This window comes from Procambarus clarkii, chromosome 68 (genome assembly GCF_040958095.1).
Source record: "Procambarus clarkii isolate CNS0578487 chromosome 68, FALCON_Pclarkii_2.0, whole genome shotgun sequence".
NCBI lineage: Eukaryota > Metazoa > Arthropoda > Malacostraca > Decapoda > Cambaridae > Procambarus > Procambarus clarkii.
Window position 1 is genome coordinate 8,510,735 of NC_091217.1, and position 25,000 is coordinate 8,535,734.

A 25,000-nucleotide genomic window follows, 5' to 3' on the forward strand; every position below is an offset into this window, starting at 1 on the left:
ACTATAAAAAGCAGCTCGTTAATATCCACGTTATGTATGCGTAGCTAGGACCAGACCTGGTTCAGCCCCGGGCTTGGAGTATAGAGCGGCTCCAGAACCTAGTCCAGGTTAGGTGGGTGGCTTGGGTTAGTGCGTTTTAGTCCCCCCCCCCCCCTTTCTTTTTGTATGTTGTGGGAGAGCAAGAGGCGCTTCCCAATTTCTCTGCCTCCTTCACCTTTCTGCCCCAATTCCCTCCCCCCCCCCCCCCCACCTTTCCTTAACCAACAGCCTCTATTCCCGCCCCCCTTCCTGCTTTTTCGCCCGCCCCCGTGCTGGCCGCTCATCCCCACTTCTACTTGCTCCATCCTTTCCTTCCCCCGGTCCTCGCACTTGCGCCTGCGCCCCTCCTGTGTTGTCATTTCATCATCCTTCAAGCATTTAATGCCTTGTGTAACCAAACGGTTGAAATTCAGTAACTTCTCCAGTGATTGGCGAGGCCTGTCTGCCCACCCTGAACGTCGCCTACTTCATCTTAATGAGCTTTCTAAAATAGATTTACTAAAACTGAATATTTTAGGGGTCGATCTTGTTTATTAAAAAGAAATATCACCCCTTCTCCCAAAGATTTAGTTTTAGAGATTTAGAAAGATTTAGAACCAAAAGTTTTAGGATTAGTGACGTACCTGGAGGGGGCGGGTCCATTTCTGCCCAAAATGGTGTCCAAATGGGCCTCCATTTGTTCTCCCTCTCGCTCCCCGAAATGTTTTCACTAGTCACCGTTTCCCTGGAGCTTCCAGGCCACATTAGCATATGGGGTACTGAGAGATTTAGACGCGGATGAAAGGTGTAGGAGGCGTGGCGTTCCCCTGGCTGGTTGTGGAGCTAACTTGCGTTTTGCTCAGTCAAGGACACTGCCTGCCCAGGCCCTGAAGGCTCTACTATAACTCCCGAACGTCCAAAATAACCCTGAGGCGTAGTCTCTACGTCCCCCTGGACGTAGAGACTGTGTGTTCACAGTTAGTGTGTGTTCACTAACTGTGTGTTCACAGTTTGTTTCACTCATTAGTTGCTTTATCACTAGATTTTAGAGCCGGTAGGCCGATTTAGGGAGCCGAGCGGACAGTACGTCCCCCTGGACGTAGAGACTGTGTGTTCACAGTTAGTGTGTGTTCACTAACTGTGTGTTCACAGTTTGTTTCACTCATTAGTTGCTTTATCACTAGATTTTAGAGCCGGTAGGCCGATTTAGGGAGCCGAGCGGACAGCACACTGGACTTGTGGTCCTGGGTTCGATCCCAAGCGCCGGCGAGAAACAATGGGCAGAGTTTCTTTCACCCTATGCCCCTGTTACCTAGCAGTAAAATAGGTACCTGGGTGTTAGTCAGCTGTCACGGGCTGCTTCCTGGGGTTGGAGGCCTGGTCGAGGACCGGGCCGCGGGGACACTGAAAGCCCCGAAATCATCTCAAGATAACCAAGATAGATAATCTCTTACCTCTCATCCTTTTACCTCTGGGGTTGTATAATCTTGGGTGCTTCAGAGGGTCAATGTCCCCGCAGCCGGTCAATAAGGTTGCTAGACCCCGCTGCTCGCAGCTGACAGATATTTTACATCAGTTAGTCGGCGACAGATTTGGCATGTTTGCTCTCAAGGCGCTCGTGCTGTTGAGTGGCTGGGCGGCTTTGACTGCTAAGAGGGAGACCTGGCGGTAGGGGAGGGGAGAGGGGGAGACGTGGAGGGTAAGAGGGTGCTTGTGGAAGGAGCTCTAGGGGGAGTTTTTTTTTAACACCCTTATTACGGTGACTACTATGCCATCTAGTGTTTCTTCTGGGCACTTTTTATATTGCAAGCTTGGTTTCCACACTGATTCTTTTGTAAGGATCTTAGAATCTGTTGTTCCTTGCATACGTAACATTTTCTTGCTTTTCTTGTATGGCGATGCTACAGCTTTGGTTGGATTCTTTTGCGGCAGTGACTTTTCAAATTGCCTCTCGGTCTCCCTCCTAACTCAGATGTACTTATTTCTGGCTCGTGTGTGGGTGGGTTGTTGTGACTGTGTGTGTGTTTTGAAAGTTCTCTACCTTTCCCTTGCTTTTTTGGTTCTATCCTGTCTTCCCAGCATTGCCTATTGAACCATTTGTTTACTGTTTCGCATTCATCTCATTTGAGTGGTATGAACTCAGGCATATGCACATTTCTGAGCTATGAATTCGATAATCTCGCATATCTTTCCTTCCATTCTTTCTTCCTAGCAGATAGTCTCCCTCACCTGCCTATGTATTCTCTACTTGAATCTCGAATCGCTCGCCGGGGACGGAGCTCTTGCTAGCCTGCCCATTACTGTGCTAACTGGGTAGCAGTATAGTTGTTCACAGTAGCGGCCATGTGGTAGGGATTATTTATGAGGCAGTAAATATGTTGATGGGCCGAATACGACTCTGCCGCATGTGGGTGCATGCCAACGGGCCTACTTAAAATATCCCGTGTTGTAAAAGTTGGTGCGTGATCGCCAGGGTCTCGCTTATAGACGCTGTAAGGAAATATGGGTCATCAGGTTTCCCCCCTCTGATGCCATGTTCCTTTACTCTGTAGCTGTGTACCTCGGTACATGGCACTCGACCGGGGCCGGGTTTCAGTTATATTCTCACATTACTATAGCTTTAGTCTGCACAAAAATAGATAGTACACTTTAAATTTGTTGTTGGTTTGGTGGCTTGTAAGTGACGACACGTATTATTTAAAGATTGCCAGGGTGCGTGTTTGTAGTGGAAAGGTAGTGGAAAAACTAATCTTTCATTAGTTTTTGTCGTATCTGCTTTTGGAGTGACGAGAAGGTAATAAAAGTTTATTACTGTTCGCCTTTCCACTTATGTCCTTATTTTATTTTCGCTAAATTTAAAAGTGGCTACATCTTGTTTATTCAACTAGACATCTTGTTTGTATTCCTCTTAATTTAGATAATATTCTTGATGACAACCACCTTTCGGTTATCTTAATGATTTCCGGGGCTGAGCGTCCCCTCGGCCTGGTCGCCAGGGTCTTTCTGGCCAACCAGCAGCCTGACGTATAAATCACTGCCTGGTTGATGAGGTATCCTTTGGAGGTGTTTATCCAGTTCTCTTGAACACTGTGAGGGATCGGCCAGTTATGTCCCTTACGTGTAGTGGAAGAGTGTTGAACAGTCTCGGGCCTCTGATGTTGATACTTCTCTCTGAGTACCTATTACACCTCTGCTTTTCAACGGAGGTATTCTGCATAGTCTGCCATGCCTTCTGGTCTTGTGTGGTTGTTTGCGAAATCTGTGTAAATTATCTCTGCCCCTTTTTCAAGTGTAGTTTTGTGTTTTATAAAAAAAGTTTCATGGTGGTATTGTGTGTTTTAGAAGCAGCAATGACGTGTGGTGGTAAGGTGTAAGTGCTTAACAACACGCACATCCTAAGGTTTCATTCACCTGGGCTCTAGGAGACTCGAACCACGGACCTCACGTATGTTAGGCAGAGGCTCTATCCACTCAGCTATAGATAGTGTTAAGCAACATCTCTTACATTCTAGTGTTTGTGCTGGGGGGGGGGGGGGGGGTAAAGATGTGGGTCAGTGTGGTATGGAAGAGCGTCTGGTACCGGGTTTCTGGAGTTTGAAATATAAATTAAAAATTTGGCAATTCATAGTGCAACTTTCTAAATCGAAATGCTACTTTATTTTTGCAAATACAAATACTTTTGTATTTGTATATAAAACTCGATAAATGTGTAATACTTTTCGCTCAATCCAAAGGCGGATTGAACGAACTGAATCTGGATTCATTGGAGACAACAAAGGTGAATAAGCTTCTTGGGGTCACACTGAGAGGGTTGTGTAATGCTAGTGGACACACCGGTCCTCGATCAGCCATTGTTCCTATGTGTAACGTCTGGTTCACCTCGACTTTCGCTTCAGACAACATTGTTGGCGTTAATCTGTAATAAAGGTAATGACTGTAGCAGTTAACATGCAGCTTTTATCATCAAATGTCCTCAATTTTACGGAGTGATTACTCCAATTGTTAACTTGATTTATTTGATCTTTGTTTATTTCATTGTAAGGTTGCCCAAGTAGGGAAAAAATGACATTAAAATATAAGCTGGCTAAATTGTGTAGGTGATGACCCGAGGGTAGAGTAGTCTGCCGCTGCTGCCCTAATTGGCTTCTCTTATGGTGCGTGGGGGGGAACTGTACCTCTGGCGACGGTCGATACTGCACCTACCTCACACCTGGAGCTGCTCCTGCCACTGGGTGGCCGCCTGGCTCCTGCGGACCGGTGGCTGGCTGGGTGCAGCTGCCCACAGCTGTTTTGGGCAAGTGAGGGGGGGGGGGGAAGTGTCATAACTACGTACAAGGGTTTAGTTATTGTTGCTATTAGTACGAATGTGTACGCTACGCCCATGTGCGTAGCTATGAACACCATTTATTTCACTTAATTATCAAGGAAAAGCACCAAGCCATTACGACTATATAGCACTGGGAAGGGGTCATGATAAGGATTTGCGATGGGACGGGGGAAGGGAATGGTGCTCAACCACTTGGACTGTCAGGAATTGAACGCCGACCTGGACGGTAGACCGTCGCTCTACCGTCAAGTCAAAGTGGTTGGGCTGCTTTATCACGTGCTGAAGAGGGCACAGGGAATCTGGATGTAATTGCTTGAAATCATTGAAGGCGTATCCTAATTTGTTGTATATCTACCATCAAACTGTCATAATGGAAGTGAGGGAACAGAGTACCTGGCTAACCAGGGTGTGATTCCTACACCAGAATGCGCACGCCGGCGCCAGAGTTCAAGTTGACAAGAGAACAGTGAGACGACCCACCACTAGGTGACGTGACGCTGGACGTTATAACAGGTGGTTTAGCAAGATTATATTTACTTACGGGCTATTCATGCCCGTGCCACCTCTTGGGTGGCTTAATCTTTATCAATCAATCGATTCTATTTAGATGTCGGGAATGTACATAAGTAGAATATTGATTCAAAACGGATTGATCTAAATTGTAAACAAACAAACAACAAATGGGATGAGATTAGGATGACGGTTAATTTTGGCCATAAGAAACCTTTATATTAAGTAGTTTGTAATCTGAAAAGCACAGTAAGCGTCTACATGAAATGTAATTAAGGGAGGTAGGTACCTTGTATGTAGCACAAGGTAGGTAGGGTGATAAATTCATCAACGCAAAATTTCAACACTAAAAATTAATACAATTTTGATTTCGGGCGTTGGGGGAGTGGGGAGGGGGGAGGTGTGCGTGTTACAATGAGTTGGGTCCAAGTATCAGGGGTGCTTGCTGGGCCCCGTGCTCACGGGAGACATCTCCCGTCACGCAGGGTGCAGTCGCACCTCCACAGATCTCCAGTATCAGCTCTTGATACTGGTAATGGCTCAAAAGGGCCACCACTTACGGGCTATTCATGCCCGTGCCACCTTTTGGGTGGCTTAATCTTTATCAATCAATCAATCGGCCCCGTGCTCAGAACATCAGGGGTGCTTGCTGGGCCCCGTGCTCAGAACAAACTTTTCCAAGCAGACTTTTAATGACATGATAGTACTGTACCTCCTGAAATGATAGTACTTATTAGGACTGTCGACCACTTGGTTACAAGATGTAGTGATGGATTGCTAGGAGAGGTTAGGTTAGATCTTGTTGCGGTTATAAAAGGTACCGGCTTGTACAAATTCAATAATAAAAGTCAACTGTCTGGCGTTCCATTACTACATTGTGGTACTTTCCACGAAATGGTTACTATAAGTACTTTCATTTTAGGAGGATGGGCTGTAAACGCAGCTGCTGGCAATCCTCTCGTGGGTGGTGTAGTGAGGGTGACGGCGGCGGCTATGCGGTAGGTGTTGAGGGTGGGTGTAGCAAGGGTGGTGATGGTGTAATTTGGATTATGGGTGTGAGAGAGAGGACATGTGGACCCACCTGGTGGATGTTGCCACAACCCCAGCAGCGCGTGTCCCCAACCTGTCGTCCCTTTGTCTGCCTCCCCTCGCTCTTCTCCCCTCTCCCCTCCCCTCGCTCTCCTCCCCTGACTCTCTACCCCTCGCCAATGATCAACTCTTTCTCTGTTGGTCTCTTTGTCTCGTGTTTCTCCGCATATGACAGTACACACTCTTCCATTTGCTTTTGTAGGTGAACTGCTGGCCGTCTCGTTCCATGTTTGGCACTTGGGTCCAAGTTCCTCCCGCCTTGGGTTGGTCATGGCGATGCCGTAATGTTGGTCGCCTAGTTCAAAGCGGCATGCAAACAAGTTTCGTTTTGTTACAAGGACAAGTTTTGATGCTGAGGAGAGTGGTGTGTTTGCAGCTGACGCAGACTTTATTGAAGTTGGCCAACAATTATTGACGATAGCTAGCTTCAGTGTGTGTACTAGACATTAAACACTGTTTCTGGTTCATTTGATTTAGTAAAGATATCTTTAATGAAGATGTCTGCAAGTAAGTGAACGTGTTGTCTGTTCCCAGCGCGCATGAAATATGGTGGATGATAAAGGCCTTTAGGGTGTCATTGACGATTGAGATAGGTTTGAGGATCGAGGTAAAAATAACATGGTTATCCGGGCCATCATACCTGTGATAAAGGACATAAACAAAGCTGTCAAAAGGAGCCTCTCTCCCTACTCACGAAACTTTCAGTATTTCCGCCCGGAAGGACGCTAGGAGAACCTGTCGTAACTTCACGGTTATGATCTATTGTGCTTGACACTGTAAGCCCTCGGTGTTACTGTCTCGCATCTCGTGCTATTTGTACTCCTCGTATATTACCGTTGTTTGTATTTAATAATTATGAATTGGCTACCACTGTCAACCACGTGATAACATTGGTGAGGATTGTATGTGTCAACAGTGTTTGATTGGGGGCTTCTGAAAGCTGCTTAAAGCTTTGCATTACCGAATACTGGTATTTCATGTGGGTCCTAAGCTGCTTATGGTCATAAGGATCGGACTGTCAGGCTTGTACTTTCATCATGTAGCCTCCCTACCACACCATTCCTATCACATCCCCTGCCCACTATACCCTTTATATCTCGACTTTTATTCTTAGCTCACAAGCACCAACTTCCGTTCTTCCGCTACCTCCTCTCCCTCACACTAAAGACTTTACGATACACTCCCGCCACACGTACGGATCATAACTGGCCGGCCTCTCAGTGTTCAAGAAAACTCTACAATCACCTCCAATAAATACCTGATCAACCAGGCTGTGATTCGTAAGTCGAGGTGCGAGCAGCCGCGTCCGTGGTCGACCAGACAACCAACCGGTAGGCCTGGTCGACTAGACGGGCCGCGGTGCTGTTGATCCCCGGAAGCTACACAAGGTAGGTAGACACTACGGGTATCTCCATCCTCCTATCTTCCCCCCGGATCTCCACAGAACCTCTATATATCTATGCTGTAACTCCCTGCCTCCATCACAGCACCCTCAGTATCTACGTACTCTTCTGTGCCTCTACTGTCATATGCTTTGTATTTGTCCTACATGGGTGAGATGCGAGGATCCTTGTGCGTTGGTCGCCTACTAGCAGTCTGTGGTAAATGGGGATTTTGTATCCTGTGCGTCTAGAAGCTGGGGTGAGGCGGGTTCTTTTGTGTCCATGTTAAATTCTCCGACTTTTGGCGCATATGATCATATGGAGGCGTTATTGCCATTGATCGACCAAAGATCACATTCACAAACAAAAAAAAATGCTACCAATTACGGGATATTCATGCCCGTGCCACCTCTTAGGTAACTTATTCATCAATATTGCCATTGAAAGTATATCGCCTTGTCTTGTAAAGGTGTGTAGCTGCAAGGGCTCAGTGGCGAAGTCCAGGTAAATCTTATTGGCTGATATTGATGGTGTCAGGTATAGATGGAAGGCTAGAGTGGATGGTAGGGGTGGAATTTGTTGGGAAAGTGGAAAGTTGAGTGGCTTAATCTTGTTTCACTCTCATCTGGGAATATAGTTTTTTTTTTGGGGGGGGGGGTGAGGGGAGGCACTGTTTGAAGCAGTTTCTCCTGGTAAGGGATCTCGCGCTGCTTGCTATTCATAGTGGGGTCGTTGATGGCCTCTAACGTTGCCAGAGGCTTCGTGCCTCAATACACGGAAGCCCCAATTCTCCCTGGCATTTGCTAGAACTTTCCCGATTTCTTTTTAAACCTTGTACGCATCATTAGTCATGACCTTCATGCTGGCTTACTTGGCTTGCTTTATAACATTATAAAGTAACATTAATATCTCTTAATACCTCTCTCGCCATTATAAATTGTTGTTCCCACTTGTTCATTAAAATTGTGACAGGCATTGATTATGGGTCTGTAGTTTGCTCCAAGACATGAGGTTCCTTAGTCCTAATGAGGCATAATTACCGTTAACGTTAGTAACATCAGGTGACAACTGTTTATCTTTGCCTCCAGTACATCATAACCATCGTAGGGGGACTTGCCTGAATATTTTCTAGAGGTAATTTAATCCCGCTAAAAGCCAGAGTTGTTTTCAATAAGGTTATTCTTATGGCACCGCCCCTGTTGCTGAGGTCTCCATCTTTGTCTTGGGTATCTCTGGATGTTGCCTGTGAATGATCTGCATATGTTGTGAATTGTCTTCATACAGCACTGCATACTTATTGATTTGGTGCTGCGATACCAGATAGATTTGTTGCTCCGAACGGACAAGATACCTAACGTGTTGAAGATCTGAAAGCTTTTAATAATAGGTCGCCTTTACCAAGCGAAATTTTCCATATTACCCAAATACCGACGTTTCAAAGCAACTTATTGATAAAAATTCAACACCAGAATTTAGAGACTAAAGAAATCGAATGATAAGTAGGCATCTTACGTGTAGAACCCGCTTTTATCAGAACTCATCATTTTATCATTAACACTTGAGGTAATGTCGAAGATAGAGGTAGTGCACAGGGGGCTCTGACTTTCATGGAGGCTGTTGAGATACGACCTCCAGCCCCAACACAACCTTCCCAAAATCATTACTTACGGCTTGGGTGTCTACTGACGAAGGCCACCAAGTGGGCCGGAATGACGGCATCCAGACACTAAACCCCGGTTAATCCACTGCTGCAAATTTCTTGTCTTAAATAACCTTGTCCCGAATCAATAATGCGACTTGGGACTTTAAACCCTGTCAAAGCGTAAACAGCCATTTCTCGAACAATGTTTTCTAGTTTTAATTTACCCGATTTGGAAAGAGGATTCCAGAGCCGTTCTTTTCGTACATTGACTTTGCCATGCAAGCTCGTGCGTGTGGCGGCGGCCTGTTCATGAAACTTTTGTAGCCAGGGAAGTGGTAGAGGATTGTGTAGGAGGGTGGCGGATGTTGGGAGGGGGAGGCGAGATAGGGAGAGTGAGCAACTCGGGCCTCTGGGCGAGGGGACGCTAACCTCGGTTTTACCATGGCTCAGGTTATCCTGCCTTTGTCTGGCATCACACGGGGCAGGCTTTGTAGGCTCGCTCTGCCGGAACACCAACAAAGGCATCTTCCAGAGTGTGTGACGCATTCACGTGCGCCCGCCTGCTCCCCTTACTGCTGCTAGTTTCTACCAGCCCTAAACATCCTCCTTGTAAAGGTATACTGTGCGTTATATATGTTAGTAACGAAAAATAAGTTTGTATTAAATAAAGTGTAGGGGACGGAGGCAAAGATGGGAATAGTGGTTGAGGATGAGCTAGTTAGTCTCGTGGGGTGATCTAGACCTCATACACACACCACGCTCTTGTTCCTAGCACTTCAGTTTAAAAAGTAGGTTTTTAATTAGCTACTTTTTTGTATTATAAACAAAATACGCAAATGTACACTTGTCTCTAAAGTAAATGATTCTCATTGTTGTGAATCAAAGTAATCAATGTGAGCATCATGGGGTTAAGATGCAAGAGCGAAATTGGGTGCTGGACCTACACGATAGTACCACACCGTGAGCAGAGAGGCGCCCCTTGGCATTCCCCTGATGCCCACTTGGGTAAATACGAACTCCACCCTCCAGGAAATGGCCCTCTTGGATTCAGTGCTTCACACTCGGCGGATGCACTTTAGCGTGGAGGCCGTGCTAGGTACTTAAGGTTTACGCGAGCTTGACGTTGGCTAGGAGGCCCAAGGGAGGGGGGAGGCCTGAATTTAAAATGCAGGGGGGAAAAAGATAAAATTAAATTGCCGTGAGCTGTGGAAAATGGTATACAAAATGACATTTGCTGCGAGAGGTCTGGTGAAAGTCTTAATTAATTTTTTCCCTAAAGATTGGTAATTAGAAAGCTGCAGGAACACGCAAGCCATAGGTCACTAAGAACTCTAATTGACCCGGCCAGGATTCGAACCCATGTCTTTCAGGATCACCCCTAAATGTACTCGGTACCGAGACCACAGCACCAATGATCGTCTGTGAGGATCTAATGGTTTCTTACGGATAAATGAGCTCCACAATATCACTCGTATCTACCGCCACTACAGCTGTGCATAATGCACCGACGACGGCTTCGTTTTTTCCTGTCTCAGAAAAGTCACTCGTTCTGTTCCAGATGGTTGGCAACCGTTTCTTCAATACCCCTTCAAAGTGATATAGTACTATTGGCTTAGGCCTTTCATAATTCTGCCACATGCATAAGGTGGGAGGGGGACAGTTTTTTGTTTTCCACATGGGTATGGTGCAGGCTTTGCGCTGTCCCTTCTAATCTCACTAATCAGAAGCAGAAGATTTAGGAAAGACTTTGGTAAATACTGGTTCGGTAACAGGGTTGTTGATTTGTGGAACCAATTACCGCGTAACGTGGTGGAGGTGGGGTCCCTAGATTGTTTAAAGCGCGGGTTGGACATGTATACGAGTGGGATTGGGTGGTTATAGATAGGAGCTGCCTCGTGTGGGCCAATAGGCCTTCTGCAGTTGCCTTTGTTCTTATGTTCTTAAGCCTTTACCCAACTAGTTTTTCTGTCATACGACCCGTCAGTCAGGTGTACAGCCAGCTCCCAAAATTACTGCTAAGTGAACAACCCCCCCCCTCCCCCTCCTGCCTCCCAGTGTTCTCTACCGGGCGCTCATATTACCTCTCGATGTTAAAATAAAATGATTTCAAGGTCTTTTATTGCATTCCACTTGCCGATACCCAATATAAGCACACAGACAATTATTCAAAGTCTTGGAATCAACTGTGTATAGTTAGCTAGCTTCCACCGATGTCCCCTTGTACTACCTCTTGTACTGGCACTGAGAAGGAAATTGAAGGCTCACTTTTAGGTATTCTGTTTATTTTAGATGCTGCCAACTTCTGTGAGAAGCACTGTGGTCAACCATGCTTGTTAGTTTATACTTTTTGGTGCTCACCTTCTACAATATCTCTTGCGTCCCGAAGTCTTCACCTTAATTTCCGTCTTTCGCTTTCTTAACATTCTTCGCCACTACCACAGCTAGACGCGCTTCTTTCTGCCCTTTCGACTCTAGCTCGGCTCTCCCTGGTTAATCTTCAGGCAGTCTTGATATTAATAATTTACGGCCAAAGTTTGGAGACTTGCCTCGGCCGATATACCATTGAGCACCCCAAAATTATATTATTTATCGCTTCTTGTTGCCAAATTGGCGTGTCAGTTCATGGCTTGAATTACAGTTTACTCACGGTATATAGGAAAAGTTCTGAATTATTGGCAAAGTAAGACTGTACTGAGGGAGCTCCGCTGCTGGAGTTGTGAATTGGTCAAGGAAGTGTACGCACTTCCTTGACGAATTCGCATGTACGCACACGTGTACACTTCAGGAAGTGTACGCCCACTCCCACATGTACACTTCAAGAAATATGTTATTCCAGTATGTTATTCTACTGTGCAATTTTGGGACCTAGCCTGAGACCAGCAACAGCTTATTGGACCAAGTTCTAACAAGTCCTGGCCCTGGGCCGGGCTTGGGGAGAACAACAACTCGCAGAACCCCATTAATTTAAGCAGGTATCAACCGGTAACGCTACTTCCTACCAGAAAAGGTATGAACGTGTTCCGTTCATACCTTTGCTGGCAGGAACAACCCTGTGTTCAGGTTCCACAGGCTGGAACATATGAAGCCTTTTACTTGTGAAGTTTCTTGTAGTTGCCGGTTTGTGACGGACCGTAGTCCTGCAGGCTGGCACAATTAACTCCAGAACAGTAAGTCACCAGAGAAGCCAATCGGGCAATCACCAGGGAAGCCCAGAACCATTTCGGACCACGAGATTAGAATACCTAAATCGACAACATGTAAACCAGTTACTTTTTTTTAATGCGGATCACAGACGATTAAACTTCATAGGTATGATTGCCCAGTATTGCTTTGAGGGAGGAGAGTAAATCGATGGAAACAGACAGGATGGGAAGAGAGGAAGGAGAAGATAATTAAGGCGTGATCAGTGAGCGGCATATGAAACTGACACCTTTAGCTGGGCCCATCACTCAGCGCAGGTGCTGGGGTGTAGGCACGGTTAAGGGGTTAACGCTGGAATGGGGCGAGGTTGATTATAATGGAGTAACAGCGATTTAAGGAGATGTGTTCATACAGTTTGCGGGCAGTGAATTTTAATTACAAGGTTGGCTAGACGATACAGGTTCGCATAAACCAGACATGGTTTATGCACTTAGGGTGATCCCTACTTTGACTTGGTTCCTGGAATCATTGTCCCCGCTGTTTCTGACCAGCCATTCTGGTTGGGGGTCTGGCCAACTAGGCCAGATGCAGCTGCTAAGTCGTGGTTATGAATCGCAGCATGATTGATCAGCTATCCTTTGGAGGTGTTTTATCTTTTGAAGACCGTGAGAGGTCGACTAACTGTGCTTGGCCCCAGGCAGGGGTGAAAGTTCAAGAACTCCCGAAACCCTCTCCAGGTATGCTCCTAATTTTTAAAGGGGGAGTGTTGAAAAATCTTGTTAATAGAATTGTCGCAGAGTTCCTATTGAACCTCTGCTTTTCTACCGGGGGGAGGGGGTTATTTGGCACTTCCTGTCGTGCCTCCTGGTCTCACGTGAAGCAATTTCCACGTGTAGATTTAGAATCCGTTCCTCTAATATTTTCATAGTGTAAATTATTCTCTTGCCTGCTCTTTTTTAGTGTAGTTTGGGAACAATCAGGCCTTAAAATTTATAGCCTCATGGAAGATCAATAAATAACTCGCTGCAAAACAAAACAAAAAATCGGAACTTCTCTCATACTTGCAAAATATCTCATACTATCTCGTATAAACAAAACTCACGACACTGATGAAGCCGCAAAATCAGCATTTTTGTCTAACTCGGTAACTACAGTAGGTCCGATGGAGAAATGTCAAAACATTCAAACACCGAAAAGCTTTGAGCTTTTGCAGAAGCAAAAGCAGAACTTATGACATTGTGCAGCCCTTTAAACAGTTGAAAGTCTCATAAATGTTCCCTCTCGGAGCGTTCTATTTTCATAAATTCCTAAATGGCTAGATGATGGACGAACCTTCCGCATGCACCACTTTTCCCAAGTGACGTCTCAAATTGTTTGCTTTAAACGGCTTCTTAACGTGATTCCGTTGTCTGGTCACACTAGACGACTTCATCTATAACTGAGGCTGCCTTGTTATTTACAGGCAGGAGCACTGGTAAGCTTACATGTAGCAGACGGCTACAAGTTAGGTCAGAGGTAGTGTGACATTGTCAGCTTAATATAACAAAGTGGTAAAAAAATGGTAATAGTACCTGCTGCGATTGAAGTAGTGCAATAAAAATGTACATTTTGCCCTAAGTAGTTGATGGGATTTAATTACAGGATACTCTGCATGAAAAGTGGGTGAAAAGTGCTATATCAGTATAGGGGGAACACAGAACATACACGGGATAAAACACCTAAGTTATTGGGATCGTCTCTTAAGCTCGCAAAATGTTCTTTTAAGAAAGGAAGCAAGAGAAGTATCAAATATAATGTACATAGAAAATGCTGGATGACTAGGTCCCAAATTTGCACAACAACCATATATTGGAGTGAACGTACTGGCAAGGAAATACAGAATAGTAGTAGTGAAGAGTAGAGGTGCCATAGACACAACTAGAGAACTCTGTATGTGAACATACAGGCCCACGGTTAAATATCCTCCCAGAACAAAAGTAGACGTTAAAAAATGTCTTGTAAGAATTATTATTATTATTATTATTATTATTATTATTATTGTTATTATTATTATTATTATTATAGTTGTTAAAAGTGCCTGACCAACAGGACTGTAGTGGATATGGGGGGGGGGGGGAGAGACTGCAGGATCCAGTAAGTTCAGTAGAACTTCGATTTCAACTCTTTTTACCAGTCGATAAAGGCAGCGTCTGGGATGACCTTGGACCTAGGTTCGAATCCTCGTCACGGCCCTTGTGGAGTTGTTCATATGTGGGGGGGTGTGAGCCTTTCCATGCAACAGCCTGTTGGACCAAGCTAGCACATTGGGGAGTAAAAGAACTCGGAACCCCAATCCGGTACAATCCAGGTTCACAATGTAACTAATCAACTAGATTCCATAATCAAATGCAGGGTACAAATATGAGTAAAATTTCTGGAAATTCTTTAATCATATCATTTAGCTTTATGTGGCTTTTTTTTTATTTTGTAATTTAACGTTAAATTTGTATCTTTAATCACTTTAAACTGGAACAGTTACTACCCTGCTATATATTTATCACTTGTGTGATTGTGATAAATGCAAGATGATATCCGTATTGACGAAATTCGTTAAGAAGTTGCCTCATATTGTTGGACTTTGCCCCAAACGACGTATCCACAAGACTAGAGCTTGACGCAATTATTGGGTAACTTTGCTTTGTGTGTGATGAAATTCTGTCGCAATAATATGGCCAAACACGATAGTTATTGTATCAGTCGGGAAGCAAATGTTTTTATAAAATGTGAGTCGCACCCGCTTTGGCAGCGTTCATTATTTTCCCGTTGACCAGATGTGCGAGGTAAGCTGTGTGGCGTGGCGGGGAGTGAACGTGACTGAGCCTTGGACTCCTATTTCAGTAGAGAAAGCTAAAATATTCTCTGATAGGTGGTTGTTAGGTGTCTTCAATAGGCCATAAGAGAGACGTGGGTGGTGGTACCGAGCGAGGTAAGGAACACAAGGAAGTCAAGAAAGATATGGAAGGGGGACGGGATCTGTAAGTAGATTGGGGGGACTGTGGTAATGGAATAAAAAAAAAAAGGTTTGTGAAAACAAAAACTGAGGGAGAAAATAAGAGGCGAGAGGAGGAAAATCTTAAGAGATGAGACAGCAGAATATTACTTCCAAATCCTTGGAAGCTTGAAAGAATGGATGTTGTCCGTAGCTGTGTGTTGGGATTTGCACCTTTATTCCGCGATGGTATATAGTGTGTTGGGGAAGCAGCCTCGCCTTCCTGTGGCCTGGCATTGTGGGCCGAGATGGTGGTGGGTATTGGCATTAAGTGATGTATGATGATGAGTAAGGTGCTTGCGGCGTCTCCTTCGGTGGTGTCTCGGCCAGAAAAATCGTCAGCGGATTGAGATGGTGTCATACCAGGCATCGATGAGAAGTGGAAGCTTGGCTGGACAGCTCCTGGAGGGTTGAGTTTTAGGAGCTGCTACATGGTCGGAACACCACCAGGGTTTTAACTCGGGATGGGATGAGTCGATTAGGCAGAATTTGTCACACAAGTCTCTCCCCCCACACTCACCATCTCCACATTCATCTCCCAACTCCGTCACATGTATACGTTCTTGTATATACAGTATTATCTATACATATAGATAAAAAACTGTTGAAAACTACCAAAATATTTAAAGATGAGCAGTTAATACAACAGACCCTTACCAAATTGATATGCATCGTCAAATGTAGAGCACAGCATTGTGTATCGTGTACTTATTGAGTGCTGAGGGGACCTATGACCCTATTTAACACAACCCCCCCCCCTCCTTCCACCTCCACTTTTTCATTTTATTTTTAAATGGAGGAGAGAACCAACATTCTGAGTGCAGTCGAGTGTGGCTTATGAACCCCCTCTCCTGAGGAAGAGGGATTGGGTTGGGGAAGGGAGAGCGGGGGAGGGGGAAGAGGGGGGTGTTGTCATATAAACATGATTGTATGCTTCAGAAAAATTGTGGTTGGCGGGTGAGCGTGCCGATAGTGTGTGGTTCTGGGGTTGAGAAAAGATATTGTGGTAGCGGCAGTAAAAGTTGAGCGCGACTTCCTGCACCATGAAGGTCGCTGTATTATCAAGTTAAGAAATATTGTAGAGGTGGGACGTAAAAGTTCCTTCCAAATTAACTCTTCTTTTCTGAAGTTTGGTGAAGTGGGAAGGGGAGCAGATTTAATTAAGAGGAAGTTATGTGGGCGTTGTTGGTGCGGGAGGAGAGCAGTTTGTGGTGGTGGGAAGCTCTGGTTTGCAGGCCTGGTTTAACGACTTGTCGAGCTTCTAATTTAAAGTGCGTTTGTCTGAATTTGTTCTTCAATTTCTCAATCATTTCGGGTTGGACGCTGGAGTAGATATAAAAATTGTAGGTGCATAAATGTTAAGGGCTGGCTGGTCGGTGACTGGTGTCTCACCAACTAAACATAGCCAAGATTTGAGGAATTCCTGGGCTTTGTGTTGGGTTTATCCCATCACCCTTGATTGTATCCTACCATGCTCACTTTTATGCTCTTAACCCCTACTACTACTACTACCATTCTCCCATCTTCTGTAGCCGCCTCTTGCTTTCTCGTCAATCATCGTTGTTCTATTATCTCCCCCTTTCTACTTGTTCTGTCTCCCCCTCTCTACTGGCTGTATCATCGTGTCGTTCTCATTTCCTTAACAATAATAAGGAACATAACCAAAAAGATTCGATAACCGACAAAGTATAATTGGGATCGTCCACTATGAGAAGTCCCAGGATACTGTACTGGCCCCAGTATTCCTTTTTCTCATGCCATATTCTGTTTGGTTTCTACTAAAAAAAAAAAAGACTGCAATATCCTCCCAGATAACGTAAGATATTCCCAGAACAAAAGTAGACATTGTGTTTATGTCAGAGCCAGTAAACATATCCATTGAAGAGGTCCACTGTGAAGAACAGTGAGGTTAGTTTCAACTACTGTGCTAGGTCACAATAGGTCGTAAATGTCACTTGACAACTTAAACCTAAAATCCAGCCAAACTTGCAAAGAAAAGCCTACAACAATCCTTTCAAACAAGAGATACCAAACCAATCATTATGCATTTTAAGAATAGACAAGGCACAAGTCCATAAAAGGCAGGATGTTGAAGTCACCCGGTGAACGTGCAGAACATTTTACTAACCAAAACCATTAAATCAAATATCTAAATTATTGGAACCGCATCATCAATTATATTTGGAAAACGTTAGAGGAACTAGTTTTAAGTCTACACATGGAAATAATCCCTAAAGAGGCTTGGCCTAATATTTAACATTAGCCCCATTGAAAAGTATGGGATATAAATCACATCACACCTCCCTCCCCCTCAAAATATTCAGTGTTTCGTCCAATTACAAACCAACAGCCCAGTTCATCCAAAGTAGATTGCTCAGGGTTTTATCTTAGGAACACCATCACATTATAAAGTGAAAGTTAGTGGAGGGGGAGGTGGTTTCAGTAGCTTAATGTTCAGTCGCAGTGATAGGAAAAGTTGTATAATGTTGAAAGCGTTTTATAAATTAAATTATGTAAATATTTACACAGAGCATGTAAGCACGTATCGAACCCAGACCTGGCTTTAATGGAAGCCATTTGTGACATTAGACAAATCGAATGCGTTCCTGCTCGATTTTTGCATACTTTTGACAAGTTTTTACCTTGTATAATTTGCATATGGACATTGGCCATTGTAGGATCCGTTCCCCTCAAGATAACAGCGTTTAATAACTTAGAAGGCACCTTCAGTTTTAAGTGTTACACGCCTGTATTTTCTTGTAATAAATAGTGTGAAATACAGTATAGACAATGGTGTACACTCCAGGTAACGCTGTTTTGAAGCAATCGGTAAGCAGTAATATCCGTAGAAAAACGCTGTCAATATGCAGGAAATTGGATGAAGAGCTTACTTGTAAAAAAATCTGTTGTATATAGTTTGAACTTATGCCTGGTTATCCCGGTAGGGCAGTTGCAAAGGCAGTTTTCAGGTCCCCAGTGCATAGAATCTGATTTATAGAAATTAATGCCCATTTTATTAAGTCGTTTCATAAGTAAACATCATATTTTCATAAAGTTCGTCAGTTAGAAGCAAGAATATATGCCTACAGGAGTTACTAGTAACTCTGTCGATAATATTGGAAGTTCAAGAATCCCGCGTTCGGCACGGGGACTGAGCGCCGTGACTATTATTTTGCCGAGAGGTGTGCAGCAGTGGCGGCAGTGTGACTAGCGTTATGGTGGTGCACGTGGACGTGGCTGGGGTACGATGACACCCGCTGAGGCTACAGTGCTGGCTAGTGTGTTTGTCCTCTCCGTGGAACGCTGCGCTTCCCGCTTGAAACCTGCGGTCCTCTATATTGCACAAGGAGCAAGTTAGGATTTGTTTGTGTTAAGGGTGTCTATCGGACGTCATCGTGCGTTTGGCAGCGCAGCAGCCGTGTATTGATTGACAGTGCAAGACGCACAGGTGATGCGGGAGTTTGCGCTCAACGGCAGCATGGCTAACAGGTAACTGCCACCGCCACTAGCACCACTAGCACATACTCCTCCACTGCCACCGCACCTATGTACTGCCACTGATGCTGCTTGCTGCACAGTGGAGGGTAGCACCCTGCTCTTGCCCCCACAATAATAATAGTAAACTACTACAGCGCCGCCGCCATCGCTAGTTCTCGCCCCCACTGTTTGGCTGCCGGGAGCCGGGGTCTCTAGTAGCCGGCTTGGGTTGTTTCTGTCGCTTGGCTCCTGCTTCTTGCTCAATTCTTCGGTGCAGTGCTGGACCCTCCTTCTCTTCTGGTTGCGTAGATATGATGGCGGCGCTAGTTGGGTGTATCTAGGTGTTTTGGGTGTGAGTGTGGGGACGGGAGAAGGTGGTGGTGGTGGCAACGTGGCCGGCCGCCCGAGCAGCTGGCGCCACCGTCACGAGTTGTGGTGTAAACACTGTGTGAGAACCTGGTCGTTGAGGCCCCACCCTTTGCTTCACACCTACCTTATCACACGGCCATCTGTGCTCGTGGCGTTTCCCCCAGGATTTACCTGTGTTTGTGCGTGAAGTGGTGTGTAAAAGATAGGTGCGGACTTGGGTGTGTAGCTGTGGCGGTGGCGGGCCTGGCTCTTCTCACCGGTGGTGGGAACCTGCGCGGAACTCTGCCGCCACTCCCCGCTATCCCACCCTGTGTCCCTCCCTCACCTGCCCGTCCACCCTCCCATCCACTCGCCCGCCCGCCCATCACCAAGATGGGATAACTCCACCCACCGGTGATGCTGCCGCCACTGCTCGCGGCCCTCGGCACTTTGAATGTGCTTTCTTCCACAATCATTTAATAACCGTACCGTCTCCTGTTTTATTTATTTAAAATAATTAGGTGTATCCCTGTAAGAATATCTTCTGGTCATCACTAATTTTGTTTCTTTGTTCCAAACTTGTGTGCGGGTGTGGGGTATCTGGATAGTTTGTAACTTTGATTTATGCTACGTGGTGCCTCTACTTATTTATGTAGGTGTAGTTACTGTAGCTACTAGCCATATCTGTCCATTATGTGATCATATTGGACAGATGTTTAGAATTGCAGAAAATCTGAAGGTGTGGGGGAAGTGACGTTGAGCAATTTCTAAACCTGGTAAAATGTAGCTGCATCGGAAGTTTCTGCACATACTATGTTGCCAAAGTAATGATGCTCGTAGTTTGTTGCAAAGTGTACCAATAGAGGCTCTGCAGCATAGTTCTTTTTCAAAGAACAGTACAAAATTTACCATTGAAAAAGTATTTTATGTAAATTATCCGCAAAAGTTTTATTGCTGGGAATTATTTATTAGTGGCAGTCTTGAATTTCACTGGTTAGCATGTTGTTACCTTTAGTATGTTACCTTTTAGAATTGCTTGTTGTAATTATATTGTACTGTAAATAACGGTCATTCCTTCTATTCCGCTCGTCTAGGACACGTGTAAATATGTCTGTGTAACCCGTCCTCATAAAATAACGCCGCTTTTCGTTCGCATGCGCGCTATGGCGTAATTTGCAGTAAAATCGGCTCACGGAAGTGATGTACTGACCCGTTTTCTGTTTTGAGTCCTCCGGCTTACTCGGTTAGGTTAGGAAACTTTCAATTAACGGGTTTCATGACTTTTTGAAATCTTTCAAAGAACTTCCTGCCCTCCTAACCTACCAGCGGACCCATAACTTGCCGTTTTAAAAACAATCAATGTTTTTCTCATCATTTTCGTCTGCAAGCTATTTGGCACAACCCTCACTAGATCTCCCTCTGTGGACTTAACATTACTGCACACTACATCATTACACCTGGTCATTTGCAGCAACCGTAATATGGGCTTGGAATACCTTTATAACTTGGTATTGATATTGAGTAAATCTCGTTTAATTGTTCACCTTCCCTTGGGCTAATGCCATGTTGCGTAACCATAGCAACACCCCAGGTGTGTTGCCTTTGATGGGCTGGGTAGACTTTCCGTCCCTGAGGTCTTATTGTTCGATTGTAAATTTCTGCTTATTTTTTGCCTAAAGCACCATGTAAATAAAACACATGCGTATATTGAATGATTTACATTTCAGTTCATGCGTACTATTCTACATGTAGTTTAACTAAATTAGGATCAAAGTTATATTTAAATTGACTGTGCGGTACATCGTTCATTAGGTCATATATTAAACTGCAGGTGATTACAGTATGTTTTATGAAGGATTAGGCCAAAACATTTGTATTTGTAGAAATCGTATTTATAAATGTGAATTCTCATATTTTTTTTTTTCTTTTATGGGGCTGTGAGTGAAAGATCTGATTTCATTTAGTGCGCTCCCATTATGCCAGTTGTTGGATAGCTGTAAGAGCATTGTTATGTACTGTAAGGTCTTGAACACATTTTGTACCATGGTACCTAAATAGCAAGATTTGTATGTATGTAGCATTGACTATAGCGCATGTCTACTCTGTGAATTCAGTATCCTATCCCGTAGAGGTTTGTATCTGGGTACTACACACCTCTTATACCATCATGTGGTAAATAGGACTATTGTATAATATTTTATATTTTAAGATCTTTGTAGGTAATAAGGTAATGTATTAGCGAGTTCGTATTTATTAGTGGATTGATATACTGCATTGCTGGAACAGACCGTAGTCATGCTGCTGTTACATTGTCAATTTATCTGAAATGTTTACCATAGTTCTGTTTACGTAGATACTGTACTTTAATTTCATCTCCCGTAGACTGGAAATTTCCTTGTCAGGTAAATGTATGTGAAGATACTTTGGAGTAAGGTTGTATATTTAACGAATGGAAAGTATAGACAAAATATCGAATTGCTTTACATCTGGTCTGACTTGCTCGCATTAACGAAGTTTTCATAGTTTGGTAGTGTTCTTTGTTGCCTCTTTCTAATGATACCCTGCGTGCTCTACATAAAGCGGCTAAGATGGCGAACACCTATTATTCGCTAGGCAATTCCCCCTTTTCATCTGGCCCCCTCGTTATGGAGGACTTTGGGCTTATTACAATGTTCAGAAAGTTTGGAAGTTCGGCATCAAAGAATGTGTTTTCAACAGACTAATGCCTCCCTGTGTGTGTTGGGATCTACGGCTGACGTTGCCGTGAAAATTGGAGAGGGGCATCATCACTTTAGCTCCTTCGTTGGTTTAGTTCCTCAGTGGGAATTGGAAGTAGTGTGCAACTTCTTACAGTTGTGTAGTTCTAGTTATGTAGTTCTGTTATGTAGTTTATGTAGTTCTAGTAAAGTCCTAGTGGGAACGGTCATTGGTGGAAATATTGGCACCGTGCACCTTCCCCACGGGATACTGCCTTTCTCATGCTTCAAGGACTCGGAGGGCAATGAAGTGTGGCTCGTAATGCAGATCTTGTAAACTTTACCCAGAGAATAGATAAATGTTAGTCTATTCGGCGCTCGAGTTTTATAACTTGCCACTTGCCACATTTTATACTCTAGCATTCCCTTCCACATTCCATCTTGTAGCTTGGTCTGCACACTGTGTAAAGCCCCTCGTTATTGTGCGAGAGCAAGACAAGTGTTGAAAACATTAGGGTTTTATTGATCACCCCGTGTAACCTATCCACCGCTGCCCACTGGATGGGGGGCGGTGTGCAGGACAAACATATAAATTTTGACACTAGCTCTCCACATATGTCAGTTGCTTAATTTAGAACCTGTACTTGAGGTCGATCTCGAACCCATTGTTGATGTGATGACTTATATTGAATTTTGTAACTAGCTCATCAAGATTGTAACTTGCTTAGCTAAATGAATTGTGGGGTTCAGTCCCTGAGCCCATTATGTGCCTCTGTAACCCTTTCCACTACCGCCCACAAGATGGGTATGGGGTGCATAATAAATGAACTAAACTAAACCCCGTGTGGTGCGAGAGCGTGGACTAGGTGTGACAGCAATGATCGTGTTGTGTGTGGGTGTGAATGACCCTTAGTGACGTATTGGCAGCTTGCTATATGTATTAGGTATCATCCTCGAAAGGATAACATACACAAAATTGAAGGTCTGTGGTATAAGTTAGATATTATTGAAAAAATTCCTCCCCTGAATGTTCTAGATATATGTATACAAATGGAATCTCTTAAAATCATACCATATGCTAGGTATATGACAGATAATGGTTACTCCAATTGCTCGATATATTTTCTTCAAGTGTACTGGCTCATATGTAATTTCACCTACTCATTCTCAGAATTTTTCTTAATTTTCTTCTTTCTGAAGATTTAACTTCCATATTGCTACAAATGATGTTGCATAATTATAACCCAGCCGTCTGAGATCGTTCAAGGTCATACTGTATACTACATATTGGATACGATTGTTAAATTTTCTGACTAAACCGGCCACAAAAATGTCGGTGTACCATTGCTCTTGACTTTGTGTTTAGAAAAATACGTAAACGTTGTACCGTTCTTTTCGAACGATACCAAAATTGGCATGAAAATGACCTTGGTGGGAGACCTGGGTAGCCAGTCATCTAATGGCACCGAAAAGATTGATTTTCCGCAATAATAAATTCCAGATACTTGAATATTGGAAGCTAATACTGGACACAGAATTGCAGACGCGATCTGATATCCTCTCTGAAGAAAACGACACGCATCGGGCTTCTCCTCGAGAGACCATATCCATCCACCTCATATACGAGATATATCGCTAATATGAGCGGGCGTGTATGGGAAAACAATTATAAAATTAATTTATGAGCAGCTCATAATAGACTAGACTAATTCGTGATTAAAATAGATAATAACACTAAAATTACTAATGTTTCCTTTTCTTTTCAGGTAAGCTGTGCTAAGCGTCTCGTCAACCATGGTGTTCAGGTAGGCCGTCTGTAGCTGGACGAGTCATTTGTAAGTCGTTTGCTTTCTGTGCACTCTGTCGCCGCTTCCCCTTTCCTAAAAAATAAAAGAGCACAAATCACTTTGGGTATATTATTGAACAAAAACTACTATTCTTGGTATGGGTATCTAGATTGTAACTTGGTAATGGTCCAGGATGGTCCGAAACGTTGTCGTCCCTTCACTTTCTAGTGTGGGGGCTGGTCAACATTCTTCAGACACGTTATTGTGACTCATCGCCTGCATACCTGCAGTATTTTCAAAGCCTTTATAGGGCTGGTAGTAGTCCCATTCTGTATCACGGGGGCTATACTTAGTTGCAAGAAGCTAGTGTTTAGGTGACCAAGCCACTGACAAGGCAAGGTTACGCCTCAAGAGGTTGAGATTTCATCATTAATTAATCAGAAATCAGTTTGTTTATAACCTGTGAAGGCTCAAGCCCCTGGGGTTCGTCTTATTGTAAGGAATGTTACGTGTACAAGTAGTGGTTGGTGTGGTTGCATAGCATTGTTGTGGTAAAGGCTAGGGAACATCACCGAACACGTACCCTAGTATTTTTAGTCATGAACGTAACTGTCGCCGCTACCATCACTGTCACGATCTCTCGTTACTGTGATGCTAGTCACTGAAATAACGTTAGAGGCGATTGCTACGAGCGTGTGGTGGTGGTAGCAGTTACAAGCGGGGTTTGACTGGCTTGACTGTCTCAGGTGAACAGTTGTGGCGACAGTAGGAATGCTGGAGGTGGTCGCGAGGGACTTTTGACATCGTCCACAGTCATCTGATAAGCTACACTATTGTTATAGCTTGCGACGCCCATTACTATGAATAAAATATAAATTATACCCATTTCATAAAAATATTCTATGGCTTAAAGATCTTGGGGGAAATTCCACTTAGAATTACAAGCTGTCCAATACTTCCTCACGCTTAAATATTTTCAGACAACCGTAACAATATATATTCACAATATTCATATATTCATTATCTTGTGATCATATATGAAGCTCCTTCGAAAGCCTTGGCTGAAAGTCCCCATAAGCCCACTTAAAGGCTTTCCTTCAGTATCGGTTAACCTGAAGTGGTCGTCCATGCTCCAGGCTTGAGTTTCCCAACTAAGGTAAAGTCGCCGTCTTAGACCAACAATAAATCTTGCCAGCAGGACGACACTCGCCGTGGGATAATTCAAAAGCGACCAGAGCACAAAGGTGGCGTTATTGACGAGCATTTTAAATTCTACAACCCTCCCCCCCTCCCTCGGTCGGCCGAGCGGACAGCACGCTGGACTTGATATCCTGTGGTCCTTGGTTCGATCCCAGGCGCCGGCGAGAAACAATGGACAGAGTTTCTTTCACCCTATGCCCCTGTTACCTAGCAGTAAAATAGGTACTTGGGTGTTAGTCAGCTGTCACGGGCTGCTTCCTGGGGGTGGAGGCCTGGTCGAGGACCGGGCCGCGGGGACACTAAAGCCCCGAAATCATCTCAAGATAACCCTCAAGATAACCCCCTCCTTATATTT

At 44.3% G+C, this 25,000-nt stretch overlaps 1 protein-coding gene across 15 annotated transcripts in view; it reads left to right on the forward strand.

The window, feature by feature from the left end:
• LOC123774747 (heterogeneous nuclear ribonucleoprotein L) overlaps positions 1 to 25,000 on the forward strand; it is a 204,739-nt gene that overhangs the window by 121,915 nt on the left and 57,824 nt on the right. Inside the window, exon 1 of one of the 15 annotated variants that reach the window (XM_045769307.2) lies at positions 18,423 to 18,626. The exons of 13 other annotated variants lie outside the window; for them this stretch is intronic. In XM_045769307.2, the coding sequence (XP_045625263.1) occupies positions 18,589 to 18,626 (38 nt within the window). In that variant the 5' untranslated portion in view covers positions 18,423 to 18,588. Of the gene's footprint in view, positions 1 to 18,422; positions 18,627 to 23,424; positions 23,464 to 25,000 lie in introns of those variants that run through there. One more of the 15 variants, XM_045769308.2, reaches the window with a different exon arrangement.